Raw genomic sequence first — 18,394 nt, forward strand, 5'->3', positions numbered from 1 at the left:
GAATGGTGGTTTTAAAATTAAGTTATATTTTATTTCTATAATCTGTGATAATGCCATGTTTTGTTAAAGATAGGAAAGGGGTCATATTCCCATGCACTATAATATGTTGTTACATTGGCTTCTCATACACATAAATATTCCATCTGTTTAAAGACAAAATAAAATGGAGAAACATTTCATTCCTGGACATTCAAAGAATGAAATCCTTTTCTGCATAAATAATCTGCTTCATTTTCCTTTGGTGATTGAATCTTGAAGAAAGTGCCATCAACTTATCCAATTACATTTGGTAATTTTGTTAAGAAAATTAAAATAATTATATACACAGTGAAGTTGTATTTTCTTCTGGTATGGTATATGTGTGTATGCCTGTGTGTAAGAATAGATAGCCTTTCTTAATATTGTTATATTTCATTATGAATGAGACCATGAAGAGAAAATGTGAAAATAATTGGATGGAAATACAGTTATTATTGTTATATTAAAAGTAAATGGATAAATATTTGGAAATAGTTATTAATATTTAAACAAATAAGAACTATGCATGAGAAATGTTTGTGATATTTTTTTTCTTCTTCAAATATAAGAAATACAAGTTTTTAAGTTTCCTTCTATATGAGATATAATGAACTAGATTTATTTCTAATTTGTATAAATTAATACAACACTATTTTTTTTACTTTTGGTGTCAAGTATAAATTGAGAAATTATAAATTATATATTACATATTATGTGTTTGATTTTATACAAAACCTGCAATTTCAAACATTTATAATATAGGTTAAATATTTAAATCTTCAATGATTGATAATAATTAATGTTGTTTTTATTAATCATGCATTAAAGTTGTTTTCTATAGTTTGAGATGATCCATTTGTGAATTATTTTAAAAGACTGAAACAGGAAACACTCTGTACCAGTCTGTACAATAAAGGAAGATGCTTAGTTCATTAGTTTCAAAATCCTTGCTGAAATGCGTTTGCAGAACAGTAGCAATTATAAAGAAATTAAATATTTTCTTTTAAATTTTTGGGAATTAAAATAACAAATGACTAATGCATTATTAATGTTCGCTTTAAATTGAGTTACATTGCAACATAAATTTCTCCATGTACACAATTAATAACAGTAACATAAATGAAAATGGCAGAGCACATTGTTCACAACATGTTATTTATATCTAAGTTCTGTTGCCAGACAGTGACTATGATTATGCATTAAGTTTTCTAGTGTGTAAGTAAAGAAAAAGAATACATACCTGCTAATTTGAAAAATCATTGCTTTATTTCTACTGCTTTCTGTCCTTGCGAGAAAACCACAAATTGATCCTTTATTTTGATAATGGCGGCTACTACTGCTTGAACATTGCGCACAACAGAACCCTTATATACAGACACACTGTCACCAAGCAGCTTGTAAAAAGTACAGGTAGCACAAAATCTGAGAGTAATAAGGATGTCTAAGAGTGGTGGGATGGTGTTAACTTGATTCTTTTTGTTGGTTTTTGTAGTTTGGATATTAGTAGGTTTAATTGCTGACATCATCAGTGTTAAGGTACATTTGGATATTTTAATTTTTTATGAAAATTAATATAAAGATGGCTGAATCATAAGAAGGTTTTTAGGTTTGATAGACCATATAACACTTGTATTTGACTTGTATGGTCAACCTTGAGGCATAGACATTAGAGCACTTGCATGTGATTTATGTTGTAAACATAGATACATAGACCTTAGAACACTTGCGTGTGATTTATGTTGTAAACCTAGAGACATAGATCACATATTTGTAATTGACTTGTATGGTCAACGTTGTTACATAGACCTTAGAACACTTGCATGTGATTTATGTTGTAAACCTAGAGACATAGACCTTAGAACACTTGCATGTGATTTATGTTGTAAACCTAGAGACATAGATCAAATATTTGTATTTGACTTGTATGGTCAACGTTGAGACAGACACCTTAGAACACTTGCATGTGATTTATTTTCTAAACTTTGAGACATAGACCTTAGAACACTTGTGTGCAACTCATACAGTCAGCCTTGATTTAAACTTTGTTGAAAGCGATTGTTTTTGTTTCAAGAAAAGATCTTTCAGATCCCAAAGTTTGTCCTTTGCAAACATTTGTTTAAATTACTAAAATTTCAAATTCTGAAACTTCAAATATGCAGAAATAAGGAATAGAAAATATCACCTCATGAACTACTTCACAAGAACAAATTTTATGTTGACTGGGATGTTCTCATTTACTTAGGCCAGTTTGTTTTTTACTTGACTGGTATTAAACGCTCAACAAGTCAAGTGAGTTTTAAGTTTAAATTACAATGAATCATCAGCATCTTTGCAGATATAAAAAATAAAGTTCAGGAACACTGATTTATTTTTCTTTCTGAAAGACCTGATTAGTTTTTTGTATCTGAGGTTGACTGTAATTATGATTAAAATTATGCAATTCTGACTTTTTAATATAAAATTTTGTTTTGAACAGTCCAAGAAGACAATCACTCTGAAGGATGTGGGGCTGCTGATACAAGATTTACTTGGTGACTACTATGTTCCACATTACATCTCAGATGACAGATATGCCACTATTGATGCAGAGATGTATATGAATGGAACCAAAAGCTGTAAGGATAAGAAATGGGTGAAAAAGGGACTGGCTTTGGCAGCTGAGGCTTTTACAGAATCTATACTTTCATCAGAGTCAAGTTAGTACTGTTGACTGATATTAAATTGGTTAGCACATTGTTTTAGTAATTTAAATGGTGAATGCACTGTTTATGTATGGGTGATATCTTAACTTATTTCAGATTTGTATCTATGAAATTCCGATGGTGAAAATTCCACTAAATTTGAAACTTTTTCACAAAAGTATTGAATCTGTGTAGGCATAATATTACACAAAAAGTTAGAATGGGGCCAAAAAATTATGAATAATGTGTGCTTTTATCAAAGAAAACTAGAAACTAGGTTTTTCTCCAGTGCACGGTTCTATTCTAGAACACTGTTTAAGTTAGTTGAAGACAGTATCTGAGGAATGCTGAATTTGATTGAGCTGCCAGTTACGCTTCTTTTAAGTTGTACCCTTTGTTCAACATTTCATTGGGTACTGTCTTCCTTCAAAGAACTGAAATGGCTGTCCACAATGGCTGAAAGAATGCATCCTTGTACCTGGATTTATTTGATAGGAATAAGCATCAGAGTAAGTACACCACTCTCTCGATTTAACCAAATATGTGCTGTTACACCCTAATCAATCAGGCTTTAGACAGAAACATTCATGTGAGATTGCCTTGATCTCCCAAACTGATAAATGGCTTCAAGCACTTGACCAGGGTAGAATAATAGGATCTGTATTTGTAGATTTCAGGAAAGCTTTTGATATGGTGGATCATGAAATCCTTTTGAAGAAACTGAAAATCTTGTAATGTGATGAAAGCACAGTTAGATGGTTTACTTCATACTTAAGTGAGAGAACACGTTTATATAAATAATGTTCAGTCTGAACCTGGAACAATTAGGTACAGAGTACCACAAGGCTCAGTTCTAGGTCCATTACTATTGATTTTATTTATTAATGACTTACCACTTTTACTAAGGCACTCAATATCATCTACAGATCTCTAAGCAGATGACAACATTGTCAGACATCCAAACCACAAAGCATGAACTCAAAATTTCTTTACAGGATGCCCTAAACAAACTGGTGTACATGTAATGGCATGGTGGTAAATACTGGTAAAACTAAAATGTGACTTATCTCAACATGGTACAGAAGGACAAATCTTGATAGTTATGAACTATGTCTGACATGGAATGATACAAATTTGCAAATGATCTGTCATGATAGACTACTTGGTGTTCTGCTAGATAATAGCCTACCATGGACTGAACTGTCTGACATGGAATGATAAAAATTTGCTAATGGTCTGTCATGATAGACTACTTGGTATTTTGGTAGATAATAACCTACCATGGACTGAACATATCAAACATATGAGTAATAAAGTCAATTCAAGTTTATGGCTTCTCAGTAGGTTAAGACATTTTCTCCCTGAAAAGCACAGAAAACTATTTTATGACAGTTACATACAACCCTATTTAGACTACTGTAATACAGTATGGGGTATTTCAAATGATAACAACATGGCATTAAGCTGGCACATATTCAAAAAAGAGAATTCTGGCTAATATCAATCCAGCAAGAAAGCAAGGAAAATTTAGCCGGCATTAGTTTAAAATATTACCTATTAAAGACTGAATCCATTTGAGAAAAGCCAATTTAATGCACAGGATATCCAATAATAGTGCTCCTGAATATTTACAATCACTATTCCAGTATAGGCTACCTGGCAATACTCTCCACCTGCGATATTATGTCTACCAACAGTATAAAATTCCCAAACCAAATAAGGAATTATTTAACAAATCTTTCCACTAATCTGGAACTCTACTCTGGAATAGTATTCCAGTTGAGATTAGAAATGCCCACTCTATTTTCTTTCTTCCAAACCCAATATATTCAGTGGCTTCAGAGATGCAGCTAAAATAAATAAATTCCTTTGTATGAGGGCTTCAAGGTAGATTAGTTTGTAGTGAATTGTGTTACTCTCTTTAAATAAAGTCATTATTAAATGGTCATAGGTCAGTATTTATCTAAACTTCAATATCTGTCTCTCCTTCTTCCTGCTCTTCTTTCTTATAGCTCTGCTGAAATCAACCTCTTTGACAGATGTCTAGTTGTATAAGCATTAATCTGTTAATTAATTCTGAACATACTCTGCTCGTTTTCTTTGTATCAGTATTGTTCTGTGCTTCTTTCTGAAGGGGATGTACATAGCTAGCTTTGTCAGCTTGAATATGTTGGGAAACTGATCTTTGTGACTGTTATATACAATTTTCCAGAGATCACAGATATTATCTTTTGGATTTTTCTCTAACATGAACTTCCTTTGTTAAATCAGTAGTGTACTGACTATTATGCCAAATGCTAATTTCTTATCTGTTCCATAATGCTGTATACGGGTATTTAGTCCGTCAATGCTTGTGCAGACAGAGGTATTAAAATAAATGTCTGCTCTTCTTAATTGCATTTTTTAACCCATATTTTATTCAATTTATCTTAAACCTGATATGGATACATGTATATAGTTTTGTAGCATATGATCCACAGGGCGAATTTGATATGTTAAAAAAATAAAAATTGCAGAATACTTTTAAATTGTCTGTATTTTAATTAGGCTCAGTATTCTGCTATTTAATTTCAAAATATCACTGAAAGGATCATGCCACCTGTTTTTTTTCTCCATCCAGCGTGAACATCTGACTCTTATTTAACACCATTTTAGGGTCAAAATCACTCACTGGTGCCTCCAGTAATGCTTTCCTAGCTCCAGTAATCTAATATACATCATAACTTTAAAAAAATTTGTCATCATCACTATCATCAGCAAGTATTTGCCAAAAGTAATCGTAATGAACCGCACCGGAAATCACACATTTGGCTTTCCTAGGTAGTTCGTATTTTAAACATGCATTTGTAAAAAGTTTTTTATGAATGGTTCCAGCTACACTATAATTTTTATTCCTGGGCACAATGTTTTAATCAAATTTAATATCACAACCATTCATATCTTGCTTGAAAAAGACGTGGAACAGTTGCTACCTGAAAAACAGAATTTTTGACAAGAACAGTTAAATACAAATTGTATACATCACCATTCACATTTTCTTGTGTGGGACTTTCAACAAATTTCAGGGGTTTTCACATTTCACTGTTCTCCAAGCACACAAATTCGTACAATTTTCCACGCTTTGCGCAAAGACACACCCTGACAGCATCTCCACTTAAGTACTTGACATATCTAATGACTTTCCTGCCAAGTCTCTCTGTTGCTCTGCCAATACTTCCTGTTTGTCACACAGTGAATAAGCTACATTGATTTTTTATTGGTGGATATTGTTTAACCTGGAGCAGAGCAAGCAATAATAACCAATGAGAATTAAATGTAACATATTTCAATGTGCAACACCCCAGTAGCATTGTTTTCAAATTGGCCAGAGTCAATATACAATTAAAAGTTGAAACTTAGCTTGAAAGTGACTAATAAATGATGAGTAAAGTACTTTGTTAGACACATGGAACAAGTTTGGAATGTATAGTAGATGCTGAACATACTTCTGGGTTAAGATAATTAGCATGAAGTGGGGGGGTGCAGATTACGAACAATGTCACTTTATGTTAACTTGTAGACAGCAATTGGGTATTCTCAAATAATTATTTTCATTTTTATTGATAAACATGAGTGCCTGTGACTGCAAATGCTGTTTCAGATGGATTATAATTTCAAAGAATAACAAGGCAACCAATAATAATTATTCATGACTGCTTAAGACTAAATTAACATGCGTATGGTAAGCATCGTTTTGTATCAATTCACCATCTCTTGTATCAATATGTGTATCATTTCAGCAAAAGTATTGATATATCGATGAATTGTTTCACCCCTAGTTTGGACAGTATTAATAATGTATTAAGTCATACTTTGCAATTGGATTACAGTTCTGTGTGTATTAAAGTCCAGACTCAGTTGTTGGGGGTGAAATTTAGACCTGGAGCTCTTGGATGCAAAAAGTGTTTTCATACTGCACTAGTCAACCATTTAAGAATAATAAATAAAGACTAGTAGAAAATTGTACAATGAATATAATTTTTTCTTTTAAAGAGCAAATGGCCATGAAAAAATACCCTGACTTTGATGACCCTGCACAGGAATTGTTTATTTGGTCAGTCCTAACAACCCGACAGGAGATGGCAAAATTGTTTTGGCTGCATGGAAAGGTAATAGTTTTCTCACTGACACAGGAATCATTATTTTGTAAGCTGATTATCTCTTGCTGAAGTTTGTAACAAGACTAGAGTTTTGCTGTTTGCTTCATTTGGTTGATATTTTTACATCACACCCTGAATACCAACTGACTTTAAATATCAGTTCTGAGGTACAGCCTCCAAGATAAGTTATTACTGTTTTATCTTTTTCATCATGTAATATTACACTAATTGACACCATGGTGTGTTTTTATACTTATTTTTAATCTAGGCTGCACTGAGGAAACAAATGATGCTGCATTCTGTATTCTGTATATTGACTGAAAACATGTGATTCTGTTAGGTTCTTGAGTAATACAGAAGAGGAAACTTTTTTCTTAGTTGAGAAATAAAACATGAAGTTTGGTTTAAGAAATTGCATTTACTCATTCAGAGCAATATAAATAATGATACATACAGAGAGGAATTTTTGTCTTAATTATAATCTTCCCCTCAAAATAAATCAGTCAACTTTGTATGCCCACATTTTGAATGCAGAATGAATGGCTGCATAATTTTTTATATTGATCTTTACAGGATGCTATAGCAGGAGCACTGGTGGCAAATGCATTATTACATGCCTTGTCAGATCGAACTGACGACACAGAATTGCTTGCACAAATCAAAGCAAATACCAGGTGAGATCGTATGCATTAGCTTATTATATTAGTTCATTTTGAACTTAATGAAAAGCCTTGTGTCTGTTGTGAATTGTCTGACATGTATGTCCCTAACGTCTACATATTTGTCATCTGCTCCAAAACTTTGGGACAACTTGAATCAAAATTTTGTTGGATTCTTTATTTGAATAAGTTTCTGGCGACTTTCCCAGCAAGTATTACACTCCCATAGCAATTAAAATTTAAATTTATTTTTAACTTGTCCTGGAAAACCATCACACCAGTCTTTATCAGTGCTTTTTCTTATGACATTTTTGTACCAAATTTTCGAAAGTGATTTATTATTTGCTTACCCAGTGATCTTTTGGCTTCCACAGCAGCCAGGTAGAAAATGTATATTTTTATTTCTCCTCCTAACCCACTGGGCATGCTATAGACAAACATTAACATATTATTTCTTTGGACATGTAAAGTATACAGTAAAACCTGTTATGAGAGACCACCCCTTCTGCCAACAAAAAGCGGTCTCTCAAGACAGGTGGTCTCTCATAGCAGGTTTGTACAAAAGGACCAGTTTCCAAGGTCCAATTTCAGAACAATTTCAAGAAAAAGAACCACAATCACTGTACATATATTCTATTCTTTAATAATAGTTCTTGCTAAAATAATGTATGCATTCATCTAAAAACAAAATTATATAGCAGTAAAGATATACTTCTATCATTAAACATGAAATCACATTTGAAGATCACATATTTTAGCATATGAAATCATTTCTGAATCACTCATTTTCCTTTATAACAGCCTAAAGTTATTATACCAACATTTAAACTGCTTTTTTGTGAGTGGTCTGCTCTTTTTTCACTTCTTTCAGTTACAATAATTATTTTCTCCAGCCTTAAAATTTGTCACCTTTAGTTGGAGGTTCATCCATTGTTATTATGGTTCTAGGTGTTAAAATTATTAGTGCTCAGTTATAATATCAAACGTAAAGACGTTTTTGACTGGGCTGTTGTAGAATATAAAAAATCTATACAAGTCTTATGCGTTTCCTATCTAACAGTTAATGAAATAAAAAAAAAAATTATCTCATCCTGAAACAGAACCCTTTACTCAGAGACAAAAGTCAACATCTTCATTCAAAGATGACGTGCCGGGATCAGCTCTATAAGGAAAGTGTCTAACCTGGTCACACCAACTTGAATAGACGACAGCTTTGTGATTGGGATGTAAACACTTAACATCGGGGCTGGGGGTGGGGGGTGGAATGCAGCAAACATCCCAAGTCTTCAACACTATCAATCGAATCTTGCAAACATTTCTCTCTTGCTGGTTTAATAGATGATGACATGTGGTGGCACCATTATGTAAATATGTTCAGTAGCCTAATTGTGAGTGTTGAATTGAACCATACTGTTGTTCATTGTGTTGTCATACTGGGATTATATTTTAATGAGTTAGGTATTTACAATTTCAAGGCAAAGTAAAAACGTAATTGCTGGTGCACTGATATCAAATGTCCAATGCAATAATGCATATGCAAACTATAATCAAGTCAAAAGGGAGAGGTAGTGTTACAGCGACTCACGAGTGCTAAATTCTTGTCATGGTTCGATCAAATTATACACAAATCTAAATTAGGCAGAAACAATAAGAAAACAGAAAATTAAATCAATTACTTTTCAAACAAGTTTGTACCATTTCTTTCTAATAATCATGCACACCAACCTCGAGATAAGTATACATGTGATGTTTGTTAATATAAGTTTACCTAAATAAATGCATTTAGAACTTACCTCATGCATCTTGTGATGTCTCAGAGTTGAGGGTCAGCTTATATGTGGGTCATGCATGTTTTTATACACGAATATATATGGTAGTTTGAGTAATATAAATGATAACTTCACATTATGCTTGACTGATTTCACCTATAAATGCCATGTTTTTTTATCTCTATAATTAAATGTTCGAACACATTATGCAAGCAAACATGCATGGGGTAGACACATGTTAAACTTGCATATAATTACAATACTACCAGTTACATTACACTACCATGGTACCCATCTCATTTGCATGGGATGCGGTTTGTGTGATACTTGCAACGTATGCACACAATCATAAGAAAAAGTATGGGCAACTGAAACAAATATATTAGGCAAGTGAGAGATGAAGGAAATGTACCATTAGATGTGGACTCCTCCACTATCATTACTGATCCGCCCCAGTAAATAGCCTCTTGTTAGTTCAGATGTTCAAGGCAGAAACTGCACTGGTCGAAAATGTGAGGCAGGCCAAATCATCACTAATTTTACATACAGTCAAAGAACTACTATCTTCTCCATGACCATAACAAGTCTTTTTAGCTGTCCTTCTAAAGCCAGTAAAGTCTTGGTACAATAGTCTGTTTGGAGTAGTGATGGACATTCTGGTACATCTCAGTACAGGATATGGTGGTCTTTCCAGGAATAGCCAGTACCAGGTTTTAGCATTAGATGGCCATTGGCTACAGATAACACCAGCTCTCAACCTACAACTGCATGTTCCAGAAGCAGTTATAATGTTATATATTCCCATTATATTCAGTCCAGCCTTCATTTCACAGATAGTTCTTGACAACTGTAATTGTTATCTTGGCAATGGCTCTGACTGTGACTTTGGGCATATTCCAGCTTTGACATCAAGAAAATGAACTATCCAATACCAGAGTCCCAAAAGTATGATTATGAACCACCAACAGACAGTTAAGGTACCTGCCTCAGCTCTGTCATGAACAGGCACTATCTACAGCAATGTTTCAATTCCAGATGTTCAGTACCACTCTTACACCATCATCAACAAACTATCATCAAACCTGTTCTTCTATAGTCATGTAGAGAAAGTTCAGCAACAGGCTGCCAAAGAAGCAAACCCGGCACATGCCCAACGTCCTAGAGCTTTGCCCTTGTTTGAGAATAGGGACCACATAAACTGGATTACCCCCCCCCCCTTAACAGGGCACTATGCCAAACTGGATACACTTCCTCAATCAAGATCATAATTTGTGAGGACCACTGATGACAAAAATTGGGGAGATAATGATCAGTTCTGTCTCGGTTGTTGTATACCTGTCAGTCTCCATCTCAAAGAATTACTTGTTACTCATGTTGAATTTTTGCACATCTTGGTGAGGGGGAAAAACTCAAACATGTCATGACAGAATGGAAATGACCCTGTTCATGTGATATGTAGGTCTTAAAAATTATCTTATAAGGGTCTCCAGAGATCCATTTATAGCTATTGTTCTGCAGCAAAAAATGGATGTGCCACAAAATGGACTGCAGAGACTTCAAATACCAACATACCAGAATTTTAGTCCATAATATTCATAGTACCAAAGGTCATTAATACAATTGGTCAGCAGTCTAAGATCATGCATCATTTTAATTTGGGCAACAAAATTCAGAATGGATACATTAGACTGGTTCTCAGCACCATAAAGGATATGGAGTTCAGAATTAGTTTAGTCCTTCAAGATTTGTACGCTGAGAACCAGTCTAATGTACTCCATTCTGCAATTTTGTTGCCCAAATTCAAATGATGCATGATCTTAGACTGCTCCAATCACCCTTTGGTCAAGATTTTATTCCCAGGTCTTCCCAGGAATTATGTACAGTGTCCTGTTACACTTCAGAGCAAGTTCCATGTCTGTGATTTCCAATTACCTGGACAACATTATGCAAAAGTTCCAGGTGAGTTATATTCTAGATTGAAGACTTGAAACCCCCTGTTTTGCTAATGCATTGCCATAGTCAGTATTGTCCTATCTCAAAATTTTACCTACTTGGATATGGAATTCAAAACACATGTGAGCAGGACCTGTCTTCCTCAAGAACATGCCTTGAAAATCATCTTGATTGTGCCTTTTATTCTCACATGGGATAAGTCCTAGAATTTCTTCCTCTGTTGGGTCTTCTCACTACAGCAACAGATGTCATCATATTGGACCATCTATTTTTGAGACCATTACAAATGATTTTCTTGGACATATGGCAACCAAACCGTTGCCCACTGGATAAAGCAAACCCAAATTTGGGATACATGAGGGCACATCTTAGCAAATGGGAGAACCTCACTTAACTTTTGGCAAGCATTCTCTTGCAGATTCAATCTCAATTTCAGGATGCTAGTGGAGTGTGTACTTATTACTGCCATCTCATCTCTATCTGCATGGGTTCGAGTCTCAGGCTTGGCCATAGTGGGTATGTGAGAAAGCTTGCCAGTAGCTACTTATGGGTCAGTGATTCTCTCCGGGGTCTTCCCCAGTTCTTCCTCCACTATTTATACTGGCCCCCATGTATAGCCTATCTTGTGCTGAAAAATGGTGTTAAACCCTATAACAACAATAAACCTATGCTTGTACTTGTCCTAACAAAATCTGTTTCCTAGTCATTCTATTCAAACCTGTTAAATAAACATTTTGGTTTTCAATGCAAACTCATAGGTGCCAACCACAGTGTGACCCCCACCAAGGCTTGCTTCGTTATAACATGAATTCAGATATAACATGGTCGTGGTGTGGCTCACAAAGTTTCATATACATGTATTTTACTCGTACACAAAAAAAATCTTTTTTAAAAGTACAGAAAAAATGTAAAAAGTTTATTATCATTTTGGGGAAGAGATCGTGTATGAATAATACAAGACAATCATAATGTGGCTCCAGAAATTTTATATGTATTTTCTCGTTCATGAAAAAATAATTTTTTCTTCTTAAAAGGACCAAAAAAATGTGTAAAAAGTTTATTCAGCGATCGCGCAGGGCTTTGCCAATGTCATATACTGACTTTTATTTTCTTTATTGGTGGCAAAATATACCATATGGCAAAAAAAATTGATTGGCCACCTTGGCGGCTGTTTAAATTTGTATATACATCCATTGGCTTGGAGTGGAGAAATTCAGAAGCACCATGAAAGGAATCTGCAAACTTGTTATAAAATGCACTGGAATTTATATATTGTCACATAATTAAATTCTTTGTCCATATTGACAAACCATCTTAACAGTGCATTATTATATCATAATCCATTTATGTTGACATCTAGCGTGAATACTGTGTGTTATATCCTCTTCTTTTCACTCACATTTTCTGTAGTGATCTCTGTCATCAGACCAGAATACCTACGTCTCTATCCACCGTTGACTCTTTTTTTTAAAAATTTATGTTGGATGTGTGTATAAGAAACAAAAGAAAACCTACAAAAACCAAGATCTTACTTCAGGGAGGAACAGTAACTATGATCAAACAAGTGAAGGACAAGTTGTTTTTTAAAAATGTACACAAATGAAATAGTCGAAGCACAGATTGTTATGAAAACATACTAAGCAAAGGGGAAAATATCAGTCTCAGTCATTCAATACAATTATTTGATGTTGCCACCACAATAAGAAACAGGCATTTGTTTGGTTCTTCAAAGCTGTCCTTTAGCGGTAACTTCAAAAACGCATGCACCCTTCATCAAAGAAAGCTGACTACAATCTTCAATAAAAACCAAGAACCTTTTTTCAAAGGAAGTGAGTACCAAACTTAAATAAAAGCAATGGAGTTTGCTGGATATTTTCTTTATCAACGTGACTGGAACACGTTTACTGTCTCGTGAAAGTTTCCTTTTTGCAGGAAAAAAGTTTATGCTTACGAATGCTACAAATGGCAGCTTAATATGCAAACTAACTAGACTTGGGACATACTGAAAAATAAATGTGCTTCATCATTCATTGCTTGTATTAGCAAAAATTATGCTGATACATCTCTTGGGTTTGGCATATTTGTGAACTGTCTGCAAATTACCTAGTTAGAACCTCCCGGACTCATCTCTCTGTCAAAATCCACTTCATAGTAGAGTAGATGAGACACTGATCTTATTGGTTGATCCAAATTATCTTCACTTTTGATGTGATGGTTTAATTTTACTTCATAACTAAACAAAACAAGTAGCTACTCATGGGGAATCAGTCCTTTATTGTAAGAACCTTTTGCCTTGTCAAGTTCTTTGCTTCAGGGGTGTCTACAGAACCCAGTTTTGAAATTGTACATGAAGGGAAGCAATCCAGTGAGAAGAGGAAGATCTCATTCATGTTCTTCCTCCAAAAGAAGTAAAGGATCATGTCCCAGCTCTGACAGTATCATCCTAGTATGATGGTTATTTACTCGGTTTATGAAAAACATAACCAAGGACCAAATGAGTTTATTGTGCATTTAAGCTCATGAAGTTAGTACTGTAGCCACTAGCATAGCATTCAAGCATAAGTGTTGCTCACCTGACATCATCCAGACCTTGAGATGTAGGTGTAGTTTTTATCTTTGAGACTTTTTATCCAAAAATATATGTTTTATCTTGTGTAGCCTATAGCAGTTGCAAAACAGACTACCTGAGCTGTTCAGTAGCTTCAGTGACATGACCACTAGGTGTGTGCTGGATTTGCATGGGAAAGCATTTTCCCAACAAGCTGTGTCCAGGCATGTCTAAATGTTAATTCTAGTTCTTATTTTTAACAAGATCTGAAGCTGTTATGCATGCAACAGGGGACCAGAGATTGGATAATTTAATGTAACTTGCTCCACCTTTGTCATGCCTATTCTCATAATGAATTATAATTGAGTAATTCAATTCATTTGAAGAAGAGACCAGTTTTTGGAATGAAATAAGCTTTGATAATACCTGATCATATTATGGTCTTACTTTCCCCCAGTTACATTAGAACCTAGTAGAGTGTACACATCTGTTCCAGTAATAATTGATACCAGTATATGCATAGGATTATGCAATCCTTCTATCACAGGGGAGATGACACTTGTGTGATTAGCAACTTAACACAAGCTTGTGAGGGATGGATTAGCAAGGTAGTGGTTATACTACTAATGCATTTTGATCAGGTAAGTATAGCAAAAAGAAATAGTTACAAAAAAATTGGTTTATAGCTGTTATGTTTCCTTGGGGGTTTGGGCTCCATAGTCGCTAAACAGTCTGAACATGAAAGTTGTATTAAATATTATCTTATGTAACTTCACTAGTAATGAAAATGAAAAAAAAACCTAGTGTTATTTTATTATTGGTATCTCTCCATACATGCCAAATGACAGTGATATTAAGAGAGTTGGATAGTTTCTAACTAGCAGCATGAGTCATTAAAAATTAAGTTTTTGTGCACAGATAGTTTTGTGACTTTAGTGCTTTATAGACAAAATCTCACTGTATTTGTCTTGAAAATTTGGTAATGACCTGGTCTTCATTTCATGCTCAGCAGTCTTGAATTTAAACTCCATTACCTGAATGTACTCAGTTTGTGTCAGCACATATGTGCATTGTCCTTGATTGTTTACTGTTGGTTTATATTTCCTCCACCACAAAAGCTAACTCTGCAAGTGTCAGGAACGTTTCGTTGTAGCAGTTACTAAGTTTCCATTATTCTTTATTACTGTTTGTCCTGTCATGTCACATTTTATTTCTGCACAGTAAAAATAAAATTTGATATGTGAATATTGGGAAGAACTAGTTTAAATGTGAATTGTAACTTTTTCTGATACACTAAACTGAGTGATTACTCTTGTTTGACTTGAAACTTTACTGTTGCATTAAAAAACACAAGCTTTTTTGAGTTGCACTATATTGATGGGTGTATAGACATATATCTAGGTAGAACATTTTGTGCATTGAATTCACAATTACTAAGACCTCATGTTTTGAATTACCATTTAATCATTCCGTTAATTCAACATGATTTTTTTTTCTTCTAAATTTATAGTGAGTTCATGAATTTAGCAATTGGAGTTTTGAAAGAATGCTATAGTACAGACGAGATAAAAGCACAGGGCCTGCTGATCCGGGAGTTGCCACAGTGGGGGAAAACAACCTGTATTCTAATTGCTGTGAAGGCAGAAAACAAACGGTTTATCTCTCAAACTGCATGCCAGGATCTCTTCAATAGCATCTGGATGGGAGATATGACACAGGAAAATGGCACTATTAGGGTCAGTGAAAACAATACAACATGTTTACAGCAAAGTTGAAATGGTTTGAACAATCAAAGTCTGACACAGTCATAATATCAAGGAACAGGCAGGCAGTTTACATCCCTTCACAATATGTTTAATCACAACTGTTTGACTGCAATACTGGTTTAAACTTGTGGATTTCTGATGCAATCAATTCAATTGCCAGTCAGAACTTAAGTATTTGTGTCTGTTAGACATTGACGGTACTCACCAATTTGACTTTGGCTGTATATTATTGGAGGAGACTTATTGGTATAAATAGAATGAGATGTGTTTACCAATTTGACTTTGGCTGTATATTGGTCGAGGATACTTATTGTTATAAATAGAATATTATGTCTGTATCAGTGTGACTTTTGCTGTATATTGGTTGAGGAGACTATTCTTATAAATAGAATGAGATGCCTGCAGCAACTTGCACGATGATATTAAATTGTTCATAAGTGCATGATAAACATGTCTATTTTATTTTGAAAGTACATAAAAATATACATGTAATTCTTTCCCTGCAACATCAGCATTGTCATCAATAATTACATCTAATTGTACCAGGAATAATTAGACTGCTTTATATCATGGGCAGACTGAAATGCAAAGAACCCCATGTATTTTGAATAAGGCTGCAGTATTTTAAACAGTGCATACATTTATCTGTTTGTTATAAAGCCCTGTTTCTTCAGAAGCTTTTACCAACATTGCTATTCCCAAATTTGATCAGCATACAACTCTATTTTAAAAGTCTTGATTCAGTTACAGATACTGTACCCTACCACTTCTACTAAGAGACTCAATATCATCTACAGATCTCTGTGCAGATGACACAACGTTGTCAGGCATCCAAAACACAAAGCATGAACTCGAAATTTCTTTACAGAATGGCGTAAACAAATTGGAAAACTGGTGCACATGCAATGGCATGGTGGTAAATACTGGTAAAACTAAAATATTATCACAACACGGCAAATAAGGTCAAATCTTGATAGTGATGAACTATGACATGGAAGGATAAAAATTTGCAAATGGTCTGTCATGATAGACTCAAAAACTTGGTATTCTGGTTGATAATAACCTATCATGCACTGAACATATCAAACATATCAGTAAAAAAGTCAATTCAAGTTTATGGCTTCTCAGTAGATAAGACATTTTGTCCCTGAAAGGCACAGAAAACTTTTATAACAGTTACATACAACCCTATTTAGACTACTGTAATGCAGTATAAGGTAATTCAAATGATAAAAACATAGCAAAGCTGGCACATCTTCAGAAAAGAGCATTTGGGCTAATATCGATCCAGAAAGAAAGCAAGGAAAATATAGCTGGTAAGTTAAAAATATTACCTATTAAAGATCGAATCCGTTTGAGAAAAGCCAAATTAATGTACAGGATATCTCATAATAGTGCTCCTGAAAATTTCCAATCACTATTCCAGCATAGGCTACCTGGTAATACTCCCCACGTGTGATCCATGTCTACCAAACAGTATAAAATTCCCAAACCAAATCAGGAGTTATTTTTAAAAAAGTTTCTAGTACTCTGGAACTCTGCTCTGGAACATTATTCCAGCTGAGATTAGAAATGCCTACTCTATTTTCTTTCTTCCAAACCCAATATATCCAGTGGCTTCAGAGATGCAGCCAAAATAAATAAATTCCTTTGTATGAGAGCCTCAAGGTAGATTAGTTCTTAGCTAATTGTGTTACCCTCTTTAAATACAGTCATTATTATTATTATTATTATTATTATTATTATTATTGTTACTGTATGGGAAAATATGAACAAATTTTTTTGATGGAATACTGCACGACCAACAAAACGAGTTCATATTTTCCCATACAATTGCAGTAATCTTTTTATTATATGCTCATTTTCTTATTTTACCTAAGGTTTAAGTATATAAACAAAAATACACTTTAAGAAACAAAGTAACTGAATTTATGCTGTATTCCAAACTAAATACACAAGCACAGATTCATCTGTACACAGCAACAACATTATTAATGCACACATAACTCAGCCCAAATAAATATGAACTTAATTGTGCACTAGACATCACTTTCGAAAGAAAATGGCATTTTGGTCTACTTAAAATTGAAATTTAGAGTCATATTATAAATGAATGCGCATTGCAACAACTTTTCCATTTAGCCTGGAATGAATAGATTTTGGCAATTTTTGCAATTAGGCTTAATTTCATGATAATGACTGGATTTATATGTGTCAATTCTACATGAAGTACATCTGATTTCAGCAGTGGGGGAGCAGCATGTTGACATCTACAAGTGTTTATTTTCTGTGATTGAATGTTTGAAATCATAATATGGGAAAAATATGAAGTCTTTCATTTTGAGCGCAGTAAGGAAAATGTAATTGCACTTGGAATATAGTCAAAATTACAGTATAATTTCGAAATGTGTAATCAAGCTTGAGAACCCATGACATGGCTAATGTAATTCGGATTTGCAGAACTTAAAGAAAGTACATTTTGAGGAAATTCAGGATGTAAAATTGTAAGTATATTTTCTGCCATTCTTGTTACCAGCTAAAGAAGGCAGTTTATACCTTGTCACTTGCATGTTATTTGTAGGGACCCAGCAATTTTATGACTGTCTGGCAGCTATCGCTAGCCTAAATCCAGAACATTGTATCATAAAAGGTAATGCAGAATGTAGCACAGCAGCTGGTATGTGGCTGTCCACAAAATATCTGCTTTAGTTCATTCAGAAACAAATTTAATCAACCAAAATGTAAAGCATCTACACCATGAGTGTACATGATTTGTTTACAAAGTAGTTCCTAATACAGTATTGGAAAAACATGTCATGAATGTGAGTGCAATATGAAGTGCACTTGAGTGCACTATTGTA

General features: G+C 34.1%; 1 protein-coding gene across 1 annotated transcript in view; it reads left to right on the forward strand.

Annotated features, from left to right (window-relative positions):
- The window catches only part of LOC149791814 (transient receptor potential cation channel subfamily M member-like 2), a 172,903-nt gene that overhangs the window by 61,529 nt on the left and 92,980 nt on the right, over positions 1–18,394 (forward strand). The window contains exons 14-17 of the mRNA XM_089969476.1: positions 2,495–2,714; positions 6,732–6,847; positions 7,412–7,512; positions 15,278–15,503. Coding sequence (XP_089825602.1) covers positions 2,495–2,714; positions 6,732–6,847; positions 7,412–7,512; positions 15,278–15,503 — 663 coding nt within the window. The remainder of the gene's footprint in view (positions 1–2,494; positions 2,715–6,731; positions 6,848–7,411; positions 7,513–15,277; positions 15,504–18,394) is intronic.

Source organism: Sinohyriopsis cumingii, chromosome 9 (genome assembly GCF_028554795.1).
Source record: "Sinohyriopsis cumingii isolate HCF-2022 chromosome 9, ASM2855479v2, whole genome shotgun sequence".
Classification (NCBI taxonomy): domain Eukaryota; kingdom Metazoa; phylum Mollusca; class Bivalvia; order Unionida; family Unionidae; genus Sinohyriopsis; species Sinohyriopsis cumingii.